The sequence below is a fragment of the Micropterus dolomieu genome, linkage group LG17, assembly GCF_021292245.1.
Source record: "Micropterus dolomieu isolate WLL.071019.BEF.003 ecotype Adirondacks linkage group LG17, ASM2129224v1, whole genome shotgun sequence".
NCBI classification, from domain to species: domain Eukaryota; kingdom Metazoa; phylum Chordata; class Actinopteri; order Centrarchiformes; family Centrarchidae; genus Micropterus; species Micropterus dolomieu.
The window spans coordinates 22,196,357-22,220,886 of record NC_060166.1 but is presented as its reverse complement, the minus strand read 5'-3'; the positions used below and the strand labels follow the sequence as shown (position 1 = coordinate 22,220,886).

The 24,530-nt window shown below is 41.2% G+C and overlaps 1 protein-coding gene across 12 annotated transcripts in view; it reads left to right on the top strand.

Annotated features, from left to right (window-relative positions):
• Positions 1-24,530, top strand: part of grik4 (glutamate receptor, ionotropic, kainate 4) — a 353,258-nt gene that overhangs the window by 258,991 nt on the left and 69,737 nt on the right. For 11 of the 12 annotated variants that reach the window (XR_006828758.1, XM_046073785.1, XM_046073783.1 and 8 more), the window contains 3 exons: positions 5,102-5,267; positions 11,523-11,701; positions 15,009-15,062. Coding sequence is in view for 11 of the 12 variants with exons in the window: in XM_046073785.1 (XP_045929741.1) it covers positions 5,102-5,267; positions 11,523-11,701; positions 15,009-15,062 (399 nt within the window). In the remaining variant the exon portion in view is untranslated. The remainder of the gene's footprint in view (positions 1-5,101; positions 5,268-11,522; positions 11,702-15,008; positions 15,063-24,530) is intronic. The other variant, XM_046073784.1, reaches the window with a different exon arrangement.

Sequence of the window (24,530 nt, the reverse complement as noted above, 5' to 3'; positions counted from 1 at the left end):
AATAAAAAAAAAAAAAAAAAAAAAAAAAAAAAAAAAAAATATATATATATATATATATATATATATATATATATATATATATATATATATATAATATCTTTACAAATTCAATAGGGACCTCGCACGGTCGTGCTCGGGCCCTAAAGATAAAAATGGAACAACAATTTACAATTAACAACAAATTAACAACAAATATGTCCAATGTGCCAGGTTTGTGCATGATATGACATGAAGTGATATTTACATGCAGAGACGATTGTATTATTTGAGGGGGGGACTGTCAGTGGGGGGCCCGCGACTTTTTGATGAGGCTAGCTGCAGACGGGTAGAAGCTGTTTTTGTGGCGAGAGGTTTTGGTCCTGATGGACCACAGGCTCTTGCCCGAGGGGAGAGTCTGAAACAGTTTGTGGCCAGGATGGGAGGCGTCAGCTGCAATCTTTCCTGCTCGCCTCAGAGTCCTGGAGGCGTGCGGGTCCTGAAGTGATGGAAGGTTGCAGCCAATCACCTTCTCTGCAGAGCGAATGATACGCTGCAGCCTGCCCTTGTCCCTGGCAGTGGCAGCAGCGTACCAGATGGTGATGGAGGAGGTGAGGATGGACTCATTGATGGCGGTGTAGAAGTGCACCATCATTGTCTTTGGTAGGCTGAACTTCTTCAGCTGCCACAGCCTCTGCTGGGCCTTCTTGGTGAGGGAGATAATGTTCAGCTCCCTCTTGAGGTCCTGGGAGATGATGGTGCCCAGGAAGTGGAAGGAGTCCACATTGGCTACGGGGGAGTCACTCAAGGTGATGGGGGAGGGTGCGGCTGGGCTCTTCGTGAAGTCCATGACCATCTCCACTGTGTTTCCAGAGATGAGCCCAATGAGGGTGGTGTCGTCCGCAAACTTCAGGAGCTTGACAGACTGGTGACTGGAGGTGCAGCTGTTGGTGGACAGGGAGCAGAGGGGAAAGAACGCAGCCTTGAGGGGAACTGGTGCTGATGGTCCTGGAGTTAGAGACATGTTTTCCCATCTTCACGTGCTGCTTCCTGTCTGTCAGGAAGTCTGCAGGTAGAGTCAGTCAGGGAGAGCTTGTCCTGCAGCAGGGCCGGGATGATGGTGTTGAAAGCGGAGCTGAAGTCCTTAAACAGGATCCTGGCGTAGGTTCCTGTGGAGTCCAGGTGCTGGAGGATGTAGTGAAGGGCCATGTTAACTGCATCATCTACAAACCTGTTGGCTCTGTAGGCGAACTGCAGGGGGTCCAGGTGTGGGTCTGTGATGGATATAAGGTGGGACAACACAAGGCGCTCAAAAGACATTACCACATTACCACAGAGGTCAGGGCGACGGGTCTGTAGTCGTTAAGTCCCGTGGGTCTTGGATTTCTGGGGACAGGGATGATGGTGGAGGCTTTGAGCAGGCTGGAACATAGCGTGACACCAGTGAGGTGTTAAAGATGCCTGTGAACACCGGAAACAGCTGATCAGCACAGTGCTTCAGGGTGGATGAGGAGACAGAGTCCAGACCCGCTGCTTTGCGAGAGTCGTTGAAGTCGTGGGGGGATTTAGGTTTGTAGCTGGTGATCTGTCTGAATCCTCTCCAGACCGAAGCAGAGTCATTCCTTGAGAACTTCTGTTGTAGTCTCTCTGCATTCAGCTGTTCTGTTCAGCATCTCGCACCGCCTTGCTAAACCTGTACTTTGACTCCTTAAACCTGGCTCAGTCCCCACTCCTAAATGCCTCTTCCTTTTCCAACCTCAGCTGTCTGAGCTTAGCTGTGAACCAGGGTTTATCATTTTTATAACTCACCCTGGTGCGTGTTGGAATGCAGCTGTCCTCACAGAAGCTGATGTAGGACGTCACAGCCTCTGTAAACTCATCCAGATTGTTGGTAGCAGTCCTGAAAACATCCCAGTCAGTGCAGTCCAAACACGCCTGAAGATCCTCTACAGCTTCACTGGTCCATTTCTTTGACGTCCTCACTATAGGTTTACAGAGTTGTAATTTCTGTCTTTAAGCAGGAATCAGTTGGACCATGACATGATCAGAGTGTGCCAGTGAAGAGCGTGTAACGGCGTGATAGGCACAGTGATCCAGAGTGTTCCCCTCTCTGGTTGGACACTTTATAAACTGTCTGTATTTGGGGAGTTCCTTTGTTAAAGTCACCAAGAACAATGACAAGGGAATCCGGGTTTTTCTGCTCCACACACAGTATCTGGTCGGCCAGCATGCGCTGTGGGTCGTGGACGTTGGCGTGCAGCAGAATGTAAACACCGACCAGAATGAATGAAGCAAAATCATGGGGGCAGTAAAACGGTTTACAGTTAATCCAGTCCAATCCACTTTATTTATATAGCACAATTTAAAAAACAACAAGGTTACCAAAGTGTTATACAGAGATGATATAAAATATGCTCATGATAAATAAAAAAAAAAACAAAAAAACAAATAACACCAACACTGACAGCGACAACGAAGACCACAGCAGCTCTCATGGTGAATTAAAAGCCAGGGAATAAAAATATGTTTTTAAACGAGATTTAAAGGTGTAGAGGTTGGGCGCCACTTTAATGTGAGGAGGTAAGTCATTCCACAGTTTGGGGGCAACTGCTGAAAAAGAGTGATCGCCCCTGATCTTCAGCCTGGTCCTGGGCACATTCGGACACAGCTGATCAGCAGACCTCAGTGACCTTGGCGGGGTGTAAGTGTGCAGGAGCTCAGAGATGTACTGAGGTGCCAACCCATTAAGTGACTTAAAAACAAACTTAAAATCTAAAAATGTACAGGGAGCCAGTGGAGCGAGGCCATAATGGGGGTAATGTGTTTGTGTTTCCGGGTTTCTGTTAAAAGACGAGCAGCTGCGTTCTGGACTAACTGCAGGCGTGAGAGGGAGGTTTGGTTCACACCAATGTAAAGTGCATTACAGTAATCCAAACAGGTCGAGATAAAAGCATGAATCACATGCTCAAGAAGATCAAAAGATAAAACAGGTTTAATTTTAGATCAAAGCCTCAAATGATAAAAACTTGATTTAACCACAGTGTTTATTTGCTTGTCAAGTTTAAAATCACTGTCAATTTTGATGCCTAAATTGGTGACTACTGGATTTATGTATTGCTGCAGGGAACCAAGGTTTATGGGAGTGCACTGACAAACTAAAAGATATGATATATTATGACCCACTGTAAAAAAAACCCAACAACATAGTAATTATAAACTTCAGTGTTTATTTTTGTGCAACATGGACTTAAATGTTTAATTTGTGTGACTTTACCAAAGCATTTGATTTGTAGGCATATGTGTTCCTTCATTTGTTGTTTATTTGGGGTTGCTTTTATTTCAGTGTATATCCAAACAAAAATAGGCTGTGACACAAATAAAAGTTGCAGGTCAAACTGACTATATTATTGCCTAAAAACGGAAAAATGCACGGTGCAGATTCACGAAACCAGCCACAAGTCAGCACCCGAATGTACATTCAAAATGCCATCTAAGTTTTGCTTTTCTCGACATTTTGAAGAGAATAATAAAATGTTTTTAAAGCAACATGAGATTGTTTTGTCTATGTTTTTCTTGCTCAGCGTTTGACTAATATCTTGCATTAAACAAAATGTAAGCATCATCCCTTGATGTCGCAATAGTAGGAATTGTAGCCGCTTCAACGCAAAAACTATAACTGCACTTAAACAGAATGATGGATGACAGTTAGGATAAATCTGTACTCAGGCCTCAGCTATACCCAGTGGAGCCTGTGCGCTTTACCTGACGTTTCAGGGTTAGGCCCGGCAGGTGCGCACGGACTGGGTTCTGTAATGAAAGGCTTTCAATGAACAAAAAATAATTCAGACTGACAAAATAATAAAAATGACATTCTTCTTCTTAAATAATAAAAATAATAATGACATTCTTCTTCTAAATAACAATAAGCGTCATTAATAATAAAAATCATAATAATAATAAGAAGAATATTACAAATTGTCATGCAATTATTTATGTGAATGAATGGTACTCCACATCACATCATCATCACTATTGTACACCCCAATACATGTGACGTGAACAGAAGTTGTAATTTGGGTCCATAAATTTTTTTTGTGGGCGCCTTTAATCCCACTCTTTAAACTCCCAAATAAAACAATTTTATTTCTTTCCACTTCCCTGGTGATGGTCTCGATCTCCACGTCGGAGAAGTTCCTCTTCTTTGCCGTCTTCCGTGTGTCCATGGCGTAAAATGAGGGCGTGGGGGAAGCGGAAACTTGAATATATAGGGGCGTGTTATTCTATCGTTTTCAGCCGCAGCATTTATCAAGGGCAGGTATTGCGTACACCTGGATTTCAAAGGTACGTACAGCTTCATAAATCACGCAGTGAGAGGAGTGTAAGCATAATCTTACGCCAACATATGCGCCTGTTTCTACGCAAGAATGATAAATGAGGGCCTTTGTGAGTAGACGGCTGCGTACAGACGCAGAGGGAGGGGCTATGCGGTGAGGAACGAGAGGAGCTAACTCTGGCAGAACTTTACAGAAACATTAATTAACTGGACATCAAATGCAGGGGGTCAGTAATATTTTTGTGTTATGTTATGCTTGTTTTATATCTCTTTTGTTTTGTTATTATTCATTCATCTATTCTGCGCTCTATATTTGTACTGTAAAGTGTAATTTATACTTCAAAATGCGTCTAATCGATGGCGTAGGCTATGGGGCTACGCAGAGGCATTCTACACTACCCTGCCCTCTTTGGAATAGAAATAATAAACCCTTGTTATTCATGTGGGTGAAACAAAACACATTTTTAGATCTATACGTTACATGAGCTTCAGTACCTCAGTTACTGAAAGACATGTTGATTCTGAATATGCACATTACCACAGACCCCTGGGTTATCCTTGCTGGCAATTTATCGTAACAGATTAGACTGATTGTCTGACTGATAGATCTATTCTTTCTTCTGGCTGTCTGCTGGCAGCAGTTCACACACATTTTCCCTTGTTTTTATCTATTTTACGGTTGTCTGCAGACGTATGCTGCAGTTTTGATCATGAATATGAATGCAACATGTCAAAATCAACTGCAAATGATTAAAATGCAACAGATGTCCTGACATTAGCATCTCTGTACAGGTGCCGTATGTAAAGGTGGCTCCAGAGGACATTCTGAAGGTTCAGTTCCCCCGATTCACCACTCTGGACCTGAGGCCAACCAACACCGACATCAGCCTGGCTGTGGCTGGCCTTCTCACCTTCTTTAACAGCACCACCGCCTGCCTCATCTGTGCACAGGCTGACTGTGAGTACAACATTCACACCCTCGTGACAAAATACAAAGTCATACACACCTGGGGAGAAGGCTCACATGCCTTCCCTACATCTGTCAACAAAGTGCAAACATTTTTGTTTGCCTGGATTCCTTTAACACATGTTAGCACAAATAAGCTTCTCACACGCACACCGACTGTGTTCTGACAACAGATGCAGTGCTTAACAACATCTCACCCTGTGACACGCTCCGTTTTGAAGCAGCTGCTGCACTCCACAGCTAAAACTCCCCCACAGTATCACGCCTGAAGCATGCATCTCAAAATAAATTACATGTACTGCAGAATCTTTTTTTTTTCTTATCATCATCCTTAAATTAAAATAATGAGATAGGACATTACACTGTGTGATGTATAATCTGTCCTCAACCTTCAATCTCTTGTGTGTTTACTACAACACTCTGTGTAAACACACCCTGCTGATGATCAAAACACATCCTTAAGACAGACAAGAGAATGAAGATGGAGTTTGCAGCTGTAACCGCTGACCGCCTCCTTGTCAAAGGCACTCGTTAGATTCCATAGATACTAAACTGAATGACCTTAAAAAAGCTTGAAAATCTCCTCGAGGGAAGTTATTTTTGTAAATAGAAAGGAAGATTAAATCATGGCCTGTTCCCACCCTCTTGTAGTACAGCAAGCAGTAATTACAACTCCCTAGACAAAGGCACCATGACCTCGAGTGGCACCCTCTAACCTTTCTCCTAATCAGCACAAGGCTTTGAAGAGAGGAAATAGGCTTGAGATATCAACCATGTGTCAAACAGCCCAGAGATGGCAATGAGCCACTGTGAACCGCCCACCCCACCTATCTCAAGTCTCAGTTCTTCTGCCTTTCAACTTCCTCTTTGACTGTCTCTTGGCCTTTACTCTGGAGACTCCTTTCATTCATAACTTTTAAGACCTCAAAGCACTGTGTTTCAAGTATTAAACCAAAATGTGTGTGTGTGCAAATGCAGTTACAGTAAATTATTTCAAATGTGAGGGTACCTTTTTTGAAAACATTTTGCTAAAGATGGCAGTTGATTATGCAGAAATTGTAAAATGTTGCTGGGAAGAATTAATTAAGCTTAGCAAAAGACAATATAGAGGTAATTGTAGTTTAATAACCCAAACCCAATACCTAATTATACCTGCAATGGTCAGAAATAAATCGTTATTGTTTTTTTCCCTTCTAGGTGTTCCTTAACCTGTCAGTCATTCTTCCAATTCAGTGCTCAGATTCTGTTTCTGTGACATTCATTCCTCAGAGAGTTGATTAATACAGCTCCGGCGAGAACAGTGATAACAAGTGAACCTTTTAGGCACCCTCTGACTTTAATATTGGCAAGTTTGGAGAAAAGAAACTCATTTTAACATTACTGTTCTTCTTCCCTCTGGTTGTGTGTGGGTGTGCGGGTTGGTTCTTATTCTGTGTCAGTGGGCTAAGAGCGGACTGGAAAGGAAATTAAATCAAATGAAAAGAAATGAAATGAGGAGAGATGAGAGGTAGATAGAATATACCAACGGGAGTCTGAAATTGGAGATGAGAGGAGAGGAGAGGAGAGGAGAGGAGAGAAGAGGATGCTATTTGTCAGATGTTAGAGAGGTGAAATGTAGTGATTAGGGTAAGGGGAGGAGTAGGTGGTAACCACACTGGAATTAAACATTTACTGCAAGAGACAGTCCAGGAAATGACGTGGCTGTATTGATTGCACCCTCTTCTGTGACCCTCATTCATTCAACAGAAAATGCAGCGTGTGTGTGTGTGTGTGTGTGTGTGTGTGTGTGTGTGTGTGTGTGTGTGTGTGTGTGTGTGTGTGTTCAGCAACAGCATCAGCTGAAACCCATTCGACTTTAGCTCCAGCTTGCGCAGCCCCACCCCTCCTCCCGCAGTCACTTGGTCGGTTGGCAGTCTGCTGTTGGTGGCTCGTCCACACGTGCCGGTCTCATTAATCACCCAAGTCAGTGACAGCCTAATAGAGCGTGGCCAATTCATGAATATTTTCCACCCATGGAGGCAGGAGTGGAGGTGGAGCTCTGCCCAAAGGCATGGAGCACACCAGGATGGACATTAATCTAACTCTTGCCCAGAACACTGCCCATGTGGTTGAATTTTTAGATCTGTTGGGTGGCCCCACATGTCATGAGGCTGTGGCCTTTGGTAAATGAAAAGAGACACACACGTTGAAATGCACGCACAGAATCAGCCCGCATGCACACACGTACACTGTGCAAACCACACACATACATGCATGCTGTTCCCGTACTCCCTGGCACTACTGCTACAGCAGTGCACTTTCATTAGTGAGTTGATTGGTGCAGCTGTCAGTAAGCTGAAAAAGAACATCCAATACGCTCTGAAATTTAGCTGGAGCTGCAGTGCTGGTACAAGATTTCTAAGTCCAACAAAACAGTAGGCCTCAAATGCTTGCAGAGCATTTTCCCCAACTTCTGATAGGCACAGCTGGAGAGCACGGTTTGGCATTTTACCTCACTGCATTTTTCCACTGCCGCTACAATAGAAAAAAAAACACTTCAGTACTTGTCGTTGTATCAGGTCTCCACTATAATCTGCTAATTTACATAGTGTGCCTTATGCTACGTGATTGCTATGGGGTTTTTTCTGGTTATGATTGCTTGCCCATGTTATTTAATGAATTACAATTCTCCATTACACACAGTTTCTGGAGGTGACCTAGTGTCTCTCCATGTTTCACACTGTGATGTTGCCACCACTAGCCTGTAATCAACGTAAGTCAAGTGGAAGAGATGGCTCAATGAATTGTGAACAGGAATGTATTGTATACAAAGATGTAAGAAAGACAGGAACATCGTAATTGCAGGGCATGGTCTTTTTGAATTTGATAATAGTAATTATACTGCGGCTACTAATGATCCTGATGAGGAAGGCAGCGATGTAAGTAGTCAAGGTGATGGTAGTGATGCTAGTAGTAAAGTTTCTCCTTGAATAGATGGTAAGCAGTTGGCTTTAAAATCTCCTGTTGCTTTTTGTAAAGATGTGTTGGCTCAATATAATGAGATTTTGGATTTGTGCAGAGTGAGTGGGGTTGCATAGGTGCAAATGTGCAGAAATTGACTCTGCAAGAGTCAAATGCAAAGTCTTTGCTTGCTATTTCTACCTACTTTGGAAAAGAAATCACATGAGATATAGGGTGATTTCTCCCCATCAAAAAACACAGCAAGAGACATGGTGGTGGTCTAGTGGAGTTTGACATGTGACTGTGACACTCTGGATTTAAATCCAGGGGGGACCTATCATGCATTTAATCTCTTCCTTTCTGCTCCCATCATTTATTCCACTGTTACCTATCTTTTAAAGACAAAATAAAACGGCAGACACAATTTAAATAGAAGTATCCCTTGTGAATCACTCCGTAGAGGGCAGTTTTTCAACAAAAGAGGTTCACCTGAACTCTGACAGCAACTCTTAGCACCCCCACCCCATCCCACTTATGTAGTAATATCACACTCAAACTGAAAAACCTGCAAATGGATATTCCTGTAGGATAAGTAATGTGTGCCGTATGAAGGATGAATAAAAATGCTGTTTGCAGAGAGAACAAGAATGATCAGCAGGAGCATCTGAAATCAGCACCACCACCCGTGTGACAGGGTGGTGGTGCTGTAGTATAGTTGGTATTGATGGTTCTGCTTTTATGGTTATTTAGGTTAATGGGAAGGGGAATATGCTGAGACATACTTTAAATGTTTTGACACATGATCTTGTCAACAGCATTTTAAAGTGATGGTCCCAACAGGTGCAAAGTCATAAAGCGTGGCCTTATTCACTGTTCGAGGCTAAACGATGAGTCATCATAATGTACGGCTGTCATCAGGGCTTTTGGGCCTGTGTTAAAAGCTTTGTCTGTGACCAAAGGTTTCATTATATATTATTCACCTACACGTGCCAAGGGGTTCATATTCAGGTACTGTGTTATATAAACAGGTTAATCCCCATTCCTGCCAATACCAGCAAAGGCAGCGAAGAAGAAGACTCCAAGTTAGTAAACATGAATGTAAATAATACAGAATTAAAAATACTCTAAAATTGATTTTGCATGTTTTATGAGGAAGGAAATGTATATAACACCGTTGGTTAGACCTCAACGATACACACAATGCGTAAATAACACTGACAAAAAAAACTACACAAAGCTAAAGATAAATTTAAGATTTCAGTCCATGTTGATTTCTGATGCCTATGGTTTCCGGCGGTAACAGCTGCATTTTCTGTGGCTGCTTCACAGTAAAAGCCACACAGTGGTTTGCCAGCAGCATTTGCAGTAACTTACCACAGCTCTGATACAGGCACAGAGGAGCCATCAGTTTACTGTGAGGCTGAATCAGCCTAAGAAATATTACAAAGAGTAATGTCATGCATGGATTGTTTCCTGTCAGTCTCTTTTGTGTGTCTGTTGTAAATTTTAATCCTGCACAGGAATGGCGGACACCATTAGGAGCAATGACAAGTATTTAATGAAGAGATCCTATCAGAAATTTGATTTGATTTAATTAGTAGCTTAAGACTAACTTCACCTAAACCTATTTCTAATCTAATCCATCGAAGTGAGTACTAACCAAAATATCCTCACTTTTCAAAAATGTCCTCACTCTCTGGGTCTTAAACTTGGTCCTTATAAAGACAGAGTTTCAAGCATACATACACACACACACAATCCCACAGAATTTCTTTTCTCTCTACAGCAACCTATACAAGTCTAACTAAAGAAGAGTAAATCTTTCATTCAGCTGTATGTTTTTTATTTGAAACTGGTTCACCAGAGCAAACAGTGAGGGAACATGGCAGCTGTAAGACACCCTAGCAAAAAAAAGATTCTGTCTCCCCTTTGAATCCTGTGTAGCCAGAACACTAAAGAGAATATGAACTTTTCTTCTGTGTCACTCTATTTGTGTGTGAATGTGTGTATGCTCTTTAGCCAGCCACATCTAGCGCAGTGCACCGTCTAACGTCATGCACTTGACGTGAAATTGTATTTGATGCCCTGTGAGAAGCCACAGAGAAGTGGAGGCAGGAGGCAGACAAGGAGGACGGTTTAGCAGAAGCTATTTCAAGCTCATCAAATATATTCTGCGTTATACTACAGAGGAAGCTGATCTGACAGGTTTGAGACACAGGCAGGCAAGAAAGCAGCAGCCAGAAATGATGTCTCCTGAGTGCACAGACACAGGTAGCCAGGTACAGGAAGACAAACACACACAGTGATATACCGCCATACAGACAGGCTGAGAGACAGGCAGACACTGAGACATAATTGCAGAAGCTGTTAGACGTGATGCTGGTGACTGGGTCAGTGTTGTAGCTTGTGTTAATGTGCTGTGGAGAAGCTAAAGGACTCAGCTTGAGAACTTAAAATTGCTACACCAAAATTGGTCTCTGTGGGACAGACGAACTACTCTGCTGTCGCCATGGCAAAAATCACATAAAATAGCTGTTGATGCCAAAGTCTCAAGTACCGTTTCTTTATTACTTTGTAATGGAAATGGCAGGTGGAGGCTCGGCTAATGAAAGTCCTTCTCCACAAAGTTATGTCCTTCTCAAATGACTCTCCTTGCCAGTATCAAGAAATGTCACATGAGTGTAGTGAGATCTGCCACGGTGAGGCCAACATAACTGTCACATGAGGTTGTTCTCTCTGTAACACACCTCACAAATGAGTTTAAACTCCTATATGAAAAATTAGCCTAGTAAACTCTCCTGGTCTGCTAATATATAGATGCAAAGTGAGTGGTAAAATGCTGCCAGGAGCGTTTTGATTAAGTCGGCTATTCTTTAATTAGGGCAAATCCCACTTGCTTCACTGGAGTCAAACGGTCTATTACCATAGGATAGAGTACAGGATAAGTTGCTGAAATGTCCCTTTGTGTTAGATGGCTTCACAGTAATTGCAATTAAAGGTAATCAGTCCACTTGTTTACACATTCATTGTTGTCAAATGTGTCAGAAAAACAAACAAGAGGCACATTTGTTTGTACTTGAGTACAGTGATGCTTATTAAATTCCCACTGCATTACAATATCAGACATCTCTCTCTCAATGCACCTGACTTTCCTTAACTTTTTGGCTATGTATTGTCTTAACTTTTAAAAAAAGACTGCAGAGCTTCATCTCCTTTGGAGAGTCTTCCCTTCATTACAAGTAACCCTGTTGTCTGTGTGTGTATATTTTTTTTTTTGACTTTTTTTTGTGCGTGTCTTACCGGCAGGCTTATTGAACCTGGAGCAGCTCCTCAGGCAGTTCCTCATCTCCAAGGAGACTCTGTCAGTGCGCATGCTTGATGACAGCCAGGACCCAACCCCGCTACTGAAGGAGATCCGAGACGACAAGACTGCCACTATTATAGTCGACGCCAACGCCACTATGTCACATATCATTTTGGAACGGGTTAGTATGGTTCACATGACAGCTGTGTTATTTATGCACTGACAACTTGTCTTTATTCCATGTGTGCCGTCTTCATACTTCAACCTCATGAAAAAAATTCCCAAGATCCACATCTTTTTAATTCTCGTACATCTCAAAAAGAAAAAGTAACTGAAATATGCCAATGGCAAGAAGTGTTCAAGGCTATAAGTAATTATGTGTGGAGAATGTTTTTAACTAGAAGAAGTTGGTTAGTCTAGTTTTGATCTGCAGTGAAAGAGGTTACATTTCCCACATGGCACAGCGCGTAGTGTGCAGAACATATGAAAAAGGAAATATCTATTTCACCACTGTACTACATTTGCCGTGTTGAATCACGAGTGAGATTACATGGATTTATGCACTTTTGGCAGTGGACACCGCTTTAAAAGACAGGGTTACTGAGTCTGGAGTCAAAAACACACTCCCAAAATAAAAGGCAAATGAATTGAGGCAATCTTGTTTAACAAACCTGTTACATCAAATTATATGGATGAGAGCATTAAATGAAGTTGTATTCCAATGATTCATCTTCCACAAGTGAGAATCCTGTACACTTAAGTGGATCAGTGTAAGTAAGAAAAGACTCAAAATAAAGGAGCCCTTTTGTCTACTTTCTAATGCAGTGCATGTTATCGAATTAAAACCAGCTGTTATGCAAGTCACTGAAGCAAACCAAGTGGTTCTTTAATGTCCTTCTTTATCTATTATCCATCTGTTGTTTCCTTCCCCAAAAACACCTTTTGCATGAAAATGTAACTAAATAATGTAACATGCAAAGCCATAAATTTAATTATGTAGAAATAGCTTTTTGAAGAAGTCAGCTCTATTTCTGTCAGTAACAGAAATAGTACGACATGTGTTTTGTCAACTAATGGCACATACCAATAACGTCTCAAAACATTATAAGACCATGGACACTTTGACTCAAACATAATGTTGAAGCTTCTCCTGAGTCTTTGATGGCTTCGATAGGGGATCAAGGGGATTGTGGGAGCCGAGGAAGCAAGGATGTTTGGCAGCAGCATATGGCCTCTTCGTAATTAATACACACCTCATTATTTCTAGAAAACAATGAATGGATGGCTAGAGTGGAGGTGACAATATCGGGAGACTTAAGAGGGTTGGGAGGAGAGGGAAGGAGAGATGTTTCTCTTGCTTTCCAGCTCTTCTTCCCTCATTCTCTCCATTGTAGTCTCTATCTCACTATTTGTCTTCAATCTCAATCTCTCTCCTCAATCAAGTCTGCCATCAGTGGTCATTCAGTCACCATGGCAACCCTGGGCCACAGAGCAGTGGGAGCCCACAGTGGGACGTCTCTCTTTCGCTCGCCCTCTGTTCGCCTTCTCCCTGCGTCTGTCTCTTCAGTTTCAATATGGAGTTGCTCTTTTTCTCGCCTCTCTACTCAAATGCAGGGACGACAGTTTCACTTTGTTTCTTCACACCTCCCTCCCCCATGTGGTCGTGTATACCCATCCCTCTTTCTCTCACTCTTTTGTCTCCCCCGTGTGTCACGATGTCTGTCTCTCAGTCTGTCAAGAGACAGTCCTGCAGCAGGGTGGTGTAAAGTTGGCAGTCCTGCATCTCATGTGGAGTGCCTAGTTGCCAAACATATCAAAGCTGTGCGCCGGCATATTTGCCAGTCTCAGATGATGATAAGAGTGCCCAGCTTGTCTAAAGGGACAGAATCGTCCTTTGTCATGCAAGACATTCCCCCTTATTTGTCTGTTTACATCTTACATCAAACCCTCGTCAGACAAAGGTCTTGCTCTCTGAGGTTTTAGCATTCAGAGGGGTTTAGGTCAGCAGTGTTAGCATTCTGAATGTAATCTTGTTCAGTCAGGCCTCCACTGTTGTGCACAGCTGTACAGAACCAGACTGGGATAGATAGTGAGCCCAGTATATGGGGGCAGTGCAAACCGTGTGCACTCTGACCAAAAGCTGCAGTAGAACAACAAGGAGATCAAAAAGTGGACAAAAATGCAGAGAAGCTTATTTCAAAATGCAGCGAAAAGAGACCAGAAGGATATTTTTCATCAGCTGCTTATTGTGGTTGTATTGTGTCTTCTGAATGGGATGTGGGCAGCAACCAAAGGCGATTTAGGTTATAATGTCAGTTTATGTTCGGTACAGTATTAATGGCGCAGATCACCCAAGAAAAACATGCCATGTTTTGAAATGTTGCTTGCCACATGAAGGTACTGTTCAAGGTGAAAAATTAGTTAGCTTTACTTACTGTGTGTAACCCCAGGTGTTAACAAACAATTTCCCAGAAGCATAATAGTTACCTTACATACTGGTAGTACTTTCTGAGTAATAGTGCAGTAAATATACTCTAAGGAGGAAGCTTTATAAAGACAACTTGAGATGTCATTTAGAGTTTAATAATGAAAGTTTTATTTGGATTTTTTGCTATGATAATCGCCACATTTGACTTCTTTTTTTATTTATGCTCCTGCAGAACACACAAGTTGAATATTTAACAACTGAGTGACATATACTCCTAATGACACACAAACACCCACACAGAGTTTAGGCTTTTTGCAGAAATGACAGTCTAATGTCTGTTATTAATTTCTTTCTGATGATACACAAGCTTAGAATAATGTCAGTGTTGAAGCTATTTATGATGGAAATATGTAAATTTCAGTACATCCAGGTGTGGAAAAGATACTCTGAGTAGCATCTCAGAAGGGGCAGGATGGTTAATTCATGCTCAGGAAGAATTTCAGTCAAGTTTTTGGAAAAACATGACGTTCTTTGAAAAGCCTTTATATTTTTTTATACATATTTATTTATTTTATTCTGAATGTGCATTGCAGCATGATTAAACAGAAATCTATAGCTCGATGATTTTCTTTTTTGCTAATGACTTTAATGAAATGAAACTATGAAAAGTTCACCCTGTCCTCCACAAATGCTTCTCACTGTGACTTTGATTTAATCAAATTGTACGACAGAGTGTCGAGCAGCATACTAATGTACTTCAGAAATTAATTGCTCCATTGAGAGCCAGATAAGAATGTGTCTGGTCTTATCAAGATGTGGATTTGATCTGTCTGCTGAAGAGTGGAGCTTGAGTTACACTGAATCACTGACCCCTTCACTTCTCTCCACAACCCTTTCTTCCTGACTCGCTCTGCTTTGTGTTTCATCCCCCTCCCTCCTCTGCTTCTCTGACCTCCATCTTAACATCTTTGTGTTCACACTCCAATCCTTGAATTTCTGTTTTGTAAATTCTTTTTGCTTTATCTCTCCCCTCCTGCCCCTCTTATCTTTTGATCTGCAGGCATCAGAGCTGGGAATGCTGTCAGTCTACTACACGTATATCTTCACCTCTCTGGTAAGAAAATGGGAGCTGGTGTGGGTATTTAGAGCCAATGTAGATTTCACACCTAAAGGAGCACCTCAGTACTCTAATGCTGTGCTCCTCTTAACTTGAATGAATGTGTATGGATGGAGTTAAGCAGATAAGCGCTAAGACAAAGGAATAGCATAGCTTAATTTTAGCAGAGTCCATTTTCTCTCTCACTGCATGTGACTGCAGATGACAGACATGCTGAGTGTAGTGGCTTTTGTGCCTCCAGTTGCTGCTTCTTTGCCCTTGTTGGCTGAAGTGCACTTTTTGGCCAAACAAATAAATTATAATGATTATTATAATTGCTAACTATTGTTGTCGGTGTTGTTGCTGCTGCTGCAGTTTTTCTTATAATTACGAGTGCGGAAAGCCTGCCAAGCTCCCGTTGAATGAGCGATGAAGTCATCGTCTTCAGAGTCGACATTAATTTTCGTCAGTGAATGAGTTGAGGAGGAGCTCCACACATCCTTCTCTGTCTTCTTCTGTCTGAACTCAACATGCTTTTTAAAATTATTATTTTGCAGGGGATTTACTCAGCGGTAGTGGCTTGTTTACATGTTTGCGTGCTAACTAAGCTTATAACTGTAAGACGGTTAATTAGTGGTCATTGCTACAGTCAATCAGCAGTGCAGCACATGGTGTTTAGTTTTGTGATCATGTCTTTTCAACTATTTATGCCTGTAAACTTTTGATACCGATTACATTAAATATTGTGCAGCACACAATTGCTCACAGGTACTTGTTAACTCTAGTTAGTTAAACTTCACGTAGCTTTGTAAATGATGCATCATACTGGATGTTGCATATTGTGTGTACAATGACAATGTCCTCAAAAGAGGTGACAGAGGCAGATACAGAAAGCGCTGAGAGAGGCAGCTAAAGGAAGTGCTGCTTTGCAAAGTTGCTTTTAAAGCAGTTGCAGGCCAACAGCTGAATCATTACAACTGAAATATCTATCAGCCACTTCTTAAATCTCCGGTAGGTGTACACAAAAAGTGTTTTGATTGATGGTAAAGCTACCATTTGGTTAAATAAATGCTACATTATATTTAGTAAATAGTAAACGGTTGAGAAGGGGCTGTTCCCCTTAACTTAAATGAGTCACTGCCCCACAAAATATCTGTGCACGTCCCTGCTGGGAATGAAAGGGGCTGACCCCAAAACTTGAGAATAATGGTGTTTAGGCAGATCTGTGAGAGATACTATAAGATCATAAAGACAGTGGCTTGGAGAAAATGTGATGCTATGGTAAACTTACCAGATAGCTGCTCCCTAATGGAAATTAATGAGGTTCGAGACACTTTGCTCTAATAGTGCTGTAGAGATGATTCATATCAAGCTGATTTATGACTCATTAAGAGTGGGCTGCTGCCATCTTCATGTTTTCCTCAGCAGTTCTTGACATAGTCTCTTCTCCTATTGTAGCTCCCTTCTCTCTTCTTGTCTTTGCTTCCCTTTGTGTCTACACCTAAATCGCTCCCTCATCACTCTCCACTGGTGTTGCTCAGCACATCTCCTGGAGGGCTAAGGATAGCTGACAGATTCGTGGTAGATAGTAGATGATGACCCCGCCTACCCCCTCCCGCTACTATCACCACCATTTTCTTAAAATCCAGCCATTGCTCAGTGACGGCATTGTTAATAGCTTCAGTTACCATCATTAAAATGGTCAGCAGTTCCCACCACACCCCCACCCCCTCACCCCCGGCAGTCTGGCACATAATGTAGAAAAATAGAAGCACTGTTGTCTCCTTAGTTGTCGTAATAAGTGATTCATCCTATTTATTGTGTTTTTAATGGCTCCACTGCTTGTGCATCATGCTCACTGCAAACTGACACAAAAGAGGATAGGACGTTTCATTATGTTCTTTCTAAGTTCATTGTTAGCCCATTTTCTAAACTCGGTGTGATAGTACATCTCTGAAAATGGCAGTAATACTCAGGTAAGGTTGGCTGAGGTTGCTAGAGTGTAAACTTTACTAGGTCCAATTAAGAGCAGGACACAGCCACTAACAGTAGTCTACACTCTCATATAGTAGCATCCAGGGCTGGCTTCCAGACAGTGGGGAAATACTACACAGTGGATGTGCTTTTGTGAACAGGGCTTTTTTATTTTTTTTACTTAACCTGTAACCACACAAAATAATGTTATATAAAATGCTCTATTGGTATCACTCAGTTACTTAGTAAGCTAGTAATGTTTCAGCAGACAAACATGCTGTAAAGATGATGTACGGTCACTAATCTTTCTAAGCATGTGTTGGTTCATGGGTGTGTGCATGTGTGCACTGTCAATGGTAGTAGCAGGTGTTCTACTTAAGATATTTGCATTATCACAGGGAGCAAATAACATTTCTGAAGTCTATCTAAAGGTTACACTTATCACTTAATCCCTCAACTTTCAGCCTGAAGAGGCTTTTACACTATGCGACCTGTGACGGGAAAACGTTTACTTCTTTCTAGCAGTTTTTTTTAATAAACATGATCTTGAACTTTATAGGAAAAATACGGGGGGGGGGGGGGGGGTTTGAAATGAGCAACTAACTACATGTGTTTAATTTGCTATTAAAATGTGACACCATTATATTAAAGAAAGGCAGCGGTAATTTGATGTAATTGCCTGATGTGCTTTCTCAGTCTGGTGTCTGTTGGAACCAGTTCTGAGGATGTTCTGTGAGATGAATGTTCGTGCTTTGACATTAGTTTGACTATATTAGGCTTCACAGTTTTTGCAGGAAGGCAGCTTGCAAACATCACGGAGAATTAAAGTGTTTTTCAGGTAGCAACCAGTTTTTGGGGGGATAATCACAATATTTCCTCCCACAAACTTACATGAATTATATTCTTTTTCTAAAAACAGTTCTGTCTTTAACTAGATCTGGTTTGCTTCTTTCCCTTTAAAAAGGACAGTAGGCAGTTTTCATAATTTCTATATTATGATACTATAGACATTGTGAAAATAGAGAGGGAGCACATAAGCTCAGAGGTGTGAGACTCTTTACTGTCTACTTGGAACATTTCGCAAAGATTGTTTTTGCCAGTGCCACATAGTTCATGGCTTATGATGTTTTCTTGTGGTCTTAGAAAAATATGAATTCTGCTGTCTATAATTTATACTACACTTTTGCCTGCTGCCGCCTCTCATTAACTAGAATAGAACATAGAATAGAATTTGCACCAACATGCAGATAATTCGCTGCAGATGTTGTGTCTGTTATCATTTAAAAAAAACTTTTACATGTACCCATGTAATGATGTTTGTGTGGGCAGAAGGTTTGGCTGACTTATGACGTTAATTAAAGTGAAACAGGTAATTAAAGCTACATTTGAGGTTCATATTAGAGTCACTGACCATCTAAAAGTATACGTCTTGGGTGGGAATCAAAAGAGCATCTAATCCATCTAAATTGTTTTCAAGAGTTTTTAGTTTGGCTATGGTTGTAATTACATGATGAAACAAGTGAGAGCTACTGTAACTGGAGGGTTTGCAGTTTTGTGTTAATTCAGGGAAAAGTAGATTCTTGGGTTGAGGGTTCTATTACATGTCATAGTGGCTAAACTGATCTCAAAACCTTGTTCATTAGTTTTTTGGAGAGGGCCTGAATTCTGATAAATAGATTCAAAATGTTAAATGTTCCACCAGAAGAAATAAAACATAACTGGAAAACAAGGGATTTAAACACAGACACAGAGGCAGAGGCAGAGCAGGTTCAGTTCAATGGTTTTAATGATAAAAATAAAAGAGAATACTCGCTTACAGCATGGTGAGGCAGGCGGAGGTCCAATCCAGCCTGACAGTCCAGAAGGCAAACAAATCCAAAAGGGAGCAGGCAATCAACAAAATCCAGAATGTCCAATATATCAAGCAGAAAATCCAAAACACAGGAAAACGCTGGGAAAATGGCTACACCGCTTGACATGAAGATTGCAACAGACCAGGGGGAACACACTAAATACAAAAGTAAGGGGAGAATAACTAGACACAGGTGAAACAGATTAGGGCGGGGCAGACAATCAAACAGGCAGGAAAACACACAAAGGCAGGAAATGTACAAAAGACACATAAAACAGGAAATGACAAAGGAAAAACCATGACACTCCCACAAGCTGAAAATAACTCTGCCAAATGATGATGATTAAATCAGAATCAGAAGGAGCTCTATTGCCAAGTATTGTTTTACACATGCAAGGAATTTGCTTTGGTGATAGGGTGCTACACGTAGACAAACATACAGTTAATAATAAATGTAGAAATATATAAATATGGAATAAACAAATGCAAGTTATATACAATGGGCGAGAGTATTGTGTACATAAATATATAAACTGACAAAATATAAACAATGATTAGCAATTAACAGCAAATATGTGCAATGTGCCAGGTTTGTGCATGACATAAAATGAAGTCATATTTAAAAAATAATATTAAAAATAGTTTTTTAAAAAAGTAATATTTATAAAACAGGCAGTAGTGAAAGTCAGCTTGGATGGTCAATATGTAATAACGTGACACGTTAGTTGGCTAATTCAACCAGGCAGTTCATTGAGTTGGACGTTTTGTGAATAGTTTGACCTCGAGCTCTGCTCATATTGTCACTTTTGCTTTTTGTTGAAATGAAGGCTCTGTGTCTCTCTGTTCCCATTGTTAGGGTGTACTCAAGGGAGGCTTTGCTTTGAGCGTGACATGAAATGTGAGAATGAAGCACATTATTGTCACTGTGTTGGAATTTCACATCATACTGATTAGAACTAGAACTAGTATCGTCTTCCAAGAAGAAATTTGCTTTTTTTTACAGTATCTGACCAATGAAGGGGGGGGACTAACTACAATTATAGCACTTTCACAAAAGATTATAAACGCTTCAGATGAAAAATATCAGACACCTGTTTGCTTCACAAATGAGGACACATAGTTGCACAAAGTGCACAGTTTCTGTTCAGTTCAGTTGAAACAGTTTCAAAACGGACATACTGTCACATTTATAACACACTAGAATTACTTGTTAAACAATTTCTGAAGAATTTAACTTGTAACTGGCAACAGTCAGTCATGCAGCTTTATTGAAAATAAATATATGGATTTCTTTTTTACAATTAGTATTAACATTAGATAACATACGTGTGATCCACTTATGAACCAAAAAATCATTCATTTATCTTACATTGAATCCTCTCTGCATCTGCTCCCTCTCCTCTCTCACATCTCTCCCTTGTCTTCCGCTATTTTTCTGCAACCATTCCTTCCTTCTGTCTCCCTCCTCTGCTGACACTTCATTTGTCTCTGGTCCTGACATCCCTGACTAACGATCTGCCAGACTGCTCCCCTGCCTAATCTGTTTCCCCTGAATCATCTCAAGGCGCTCATCAACGTCCTCACGCGGCGACCCGTCTCGAGTCAGGGTTTTTGTCATGCCCACTTATGGATTTGACTGCTTTCAGTCTTCATTTTGGTTGTTTGTTTATTCTGTTATGTGTTGGTGTTATTAATCTGGTGTGAGAAATTAGGGAAGGAAGAAGATGTGAAGATGCTCATTTTCTTTTCATTTCTATTGCACTGCATTCTAGCAAATGCGCTGTGATATTTCAAACTGTGTAATATGCGATTAGAGAATAACATAGCTATATGAGGTGTGTGCTTCCTCTCTTTCATTCTTCTTACTTCTTACTACTTACTAATGGAGAAGATAGATGTGTTCATTGACCACCATTAGAGTTAATGATCTTCAGTGGACGCTGTATGGGGGTTAAGAGAGATGGGGGTTCCTTTTTTTGCCTGTCCCCTTCGTTAAAAGCCATACAAGTTAAAAAAAAGTTGCACCTCAGAACTGTCTCTGAAACCTGCCATGTGTTCCTCGCTTCATTATTTCCTTTATGTGATTTCCGAGGCACTATTCCTGGGTAATGTGTCACCTAATCTAGAAACAAGTATTGCCTTTATTGATATTGCTGATCAAAATTAGACACGCAAGTGACGGGGAGGAAAAGGAGCACACGTGCATTGTTCAGATTGTATTAAACATTGTTTCCTTTATTTCCATGGGATAAAGCTCTCAGCGTCAGTTTATTTTCCTCTCTCCCCATTAAGTCCACTTAATACCACCCTTTAATTTCCTGGGCTTTAATTGTAAGATCTAATAGAAATCTTGGCTCTTGGGTCACAGCAAACAGAGAGATTAAAACAAAAACATGGAAGAGCGGGGTAACTGAACGGCTCCACAGGGCTTTTACAGCTTCTCTCTGCAAACTTTGTTTCTGGGATGTGAGTCGCCTCAGCTTTAACTTAACGTTGCACTTGAAGGAAAGCCATGCACACCCACATGCCTGCCTGACGGATGCATGCATGCACAGAAACAATCAAAACAAACACACACACACTCTCTCACATAGGCGCACACACGTTTGCCGACACAAACGCACTCGGCCCCGGCACCATGGTTTCCATCTAAGTGATTTGTACGCCGCAATCCAAGCTACTCGGCAGGATTGAATAAATCACATCAGGTTGGCAGTGACTCATCATATGTTGACGGGATGCCTAATGTCATTTGAAGGTTAGGTGAGCACGGGATTGGGCCTAGCAGCGCCTTGCTTTGTGATGTCATTTTGAGTGTTGATGAAAGCGTTCAGGCTCTCTCTTTCTCACTTTCACATACACACTCACTCGCATCCACCCAAAACAGTCAAACGCATGCTTTGACACACAGTGCTGGCTGACATATTATCCCTCTCTGCAAAGCTGGGGCCATCAGTTCAACACCCCCACCCCTTCACCTCACACACACACACACACACACACACACACACACACACACACACACACGCACGCACACGCGCACACACACACACACACAACCCTCCGCCTGTTTGTTTTGTTCTTCATGTTCCATTTCCCCTCCACACACCCGTGATCCCTCTTGTCACTGCAGTCATTGTCATGCATCCCTGCCTGAAGAGCTGCCAACACTTCCTGACTGCCACACATATACAGACCCACACGCACATGAATGATAAAACTCAAATAAATAAACTCATGCACATGCTCACCCACGCAGCATCTCGTCCCTCCATCCCAGACATGCATACAGTCGTAACATCTTGGCCTGCATATCTACCTGCACGCCTGTCTGCTTCCTGGAAATAAGCGGTGTAATTTTTGTCTTCTGGTGTCATAAAGCAGCAGTGTCGATACAGAAGCAGGCTGCACACTATTCGGATTTCAACACAGTACGAGTCCTCATGCAAACACGCACACACAATGTGTTTAATTTATTTAAACCCCTGTTTCTTTTTCACCATTCATATTAGTTAGAGCTGATTGGCAGGTTTGTATGAAAGGGTGATGATGAGGGGAGTTACATTTTACTTCTAAAGTATGGCTGAGGGTGTTATTCACTAGTTAGTCCCTATTCTTTCCCAGACGCCGTCGTGCTCTTGCCATTTGTTCTTGGCCAGTTGGGGTTCTGGGCTCGACATGCTCCATGCTTCTAATTATTCCTCCCAACACTGTTAAATGAATGTGCCACTAAAGAACCGATGAAATATATACCTGCTTCCTTAAACTGCACAAACATCATTTTCAAATTTTCTGTCTTATACCTCTTATTCCAAATATTTTTTTTTTCTTTCACAATTTTCGAGGAGGTTGCTTCGCCCTCTGTTGCTCTGTGCTAGTAAAGAATACATAATAGTTGCTGTGTGCCCTTGGCCTTGTACTTTTTCCCTTACTGCTCAAACCTGCAACACACCCCGCTCTCTCTCTCTCTGTCTCTCTCTCACTCTGCATTTCTGTCTGGGTGTGTCTGGCATTGATAACAATATTGTCTGGGCGATACAGAATTCAATTTCACAAGTTTATTGTTCTGGTAAAAAATTCTTGTTCCATATCTGTGAATGTGAATGAATGGAGGGAACATCCCTTTAAAAAAAAAGATGAAGAAAAAAAACAACTTCACATCAACCTCGCCTCGGTGTGCACAGTGGTACAGGAGATTTAAAAATCCAAAAAAATAGTCTTGTCAGTCAAACTGCTTTAGAGGGCAGCCACTGTGACTGTGAAAATGATTGGGATTTAATTAATTCTCCTCCACGGCTTATGTAAAGTTCATATTTCCCTGTTTAGACACAGAGTTTGAGAATCAATCAACTGAGTAATAGAAAAGGTAATAGGCTACGTGGACGGTGACAACAGAGAGCTGCATCCAGCCAGAATATTAACTGTGTCATTTTTATGTCACAACAAGTGTGTTTCCCCAAATAATGTCTGCTTGCTACTCATTTGTAATGCAAAGATGCCGACGCTAAGAATCACATTCATTGTGTTGGTGCTGTAGAGAGCACTATAAATACTTGTTGCCATAAACACAGCTAGCCCCCAGATAGAAGGCTGTAAATTTATACATTCCCACTACACACAAAATTTTAGTTTCTGAGTTTAGCAAGTATTTCCAAGTTTGACTACGCCAGATTGAAGGAAACTTTGCCATTGTTATTATTTCAGTGATCTTAAATTGGGATTTATACTTGACATAAGAGGAGCAATTTTCCATATGGCCATCGTGTACCAGGAGTTGGAGTTGATTTTTCATGTGATTGTCCAATAATGTTGCCGTTTCCATGTGTGAAAAGAGCTTGAAAACAATTCTGATGGGAGAATATGCAGACTTATCTGACATGAAGGCTGAGAAAAATATTACACTGACACTTCCAATCAGTTCATTATGCGCCATATCAGATTGTACAGACGATTAATAATCTGACTCTCATTCATGTCTTAATCATTTATTTATTGCTTCATTTTGACAACTCTCAACTTTATTACAGCATCATCTCTCTATTGTGGGATAATATATGCCCCAGTTTATTGCTGAAAATAATCAACCATTGAATGTGAAAAGCTTATATAAGGGCTTGCAATTCTCATGCATTACGATTCAGTATTACTGGTTTTGCAGGGCGCAGTGGGGACCAGCCATGCGGACATCCGCTTCAGCCTCTGATTGAGCATATAGTGTTTTATTTCTGTTCCGTGAATTAGAATCTCATTCCCTGCATGTGTTTCCACTTAAAGCAAATTCATGTGAAATGTTTAAGTGAATCGCTAAATTCTTTGAAAAGTGCAGTCATCTACCTGGTCACCAAGCTCTCAGATAGAGAAGTGTCTTTTTCCCGCACTCTGACTGTGCCATTTTCTCACACAAAGAGAAGAATGACAAACGCATTGAAATGCATGTCAGTATCCATGAAGGACATTCATTAATCATTTATGGATAATTTTGAGGGTTAACAGGTTGGGACGTGAGGTCTGTTCATGTTTAAAAAATTACATATTGATCGGTATTCATAGGGAGAACTTGTGTGATAGATGAATTAATGAGCTCTGACAATAATAGAATTTAACGACAGCCTTCAAAGAAGGAGAACACCTCCAAAAAAAATCGTATGCAGTGAAAAATG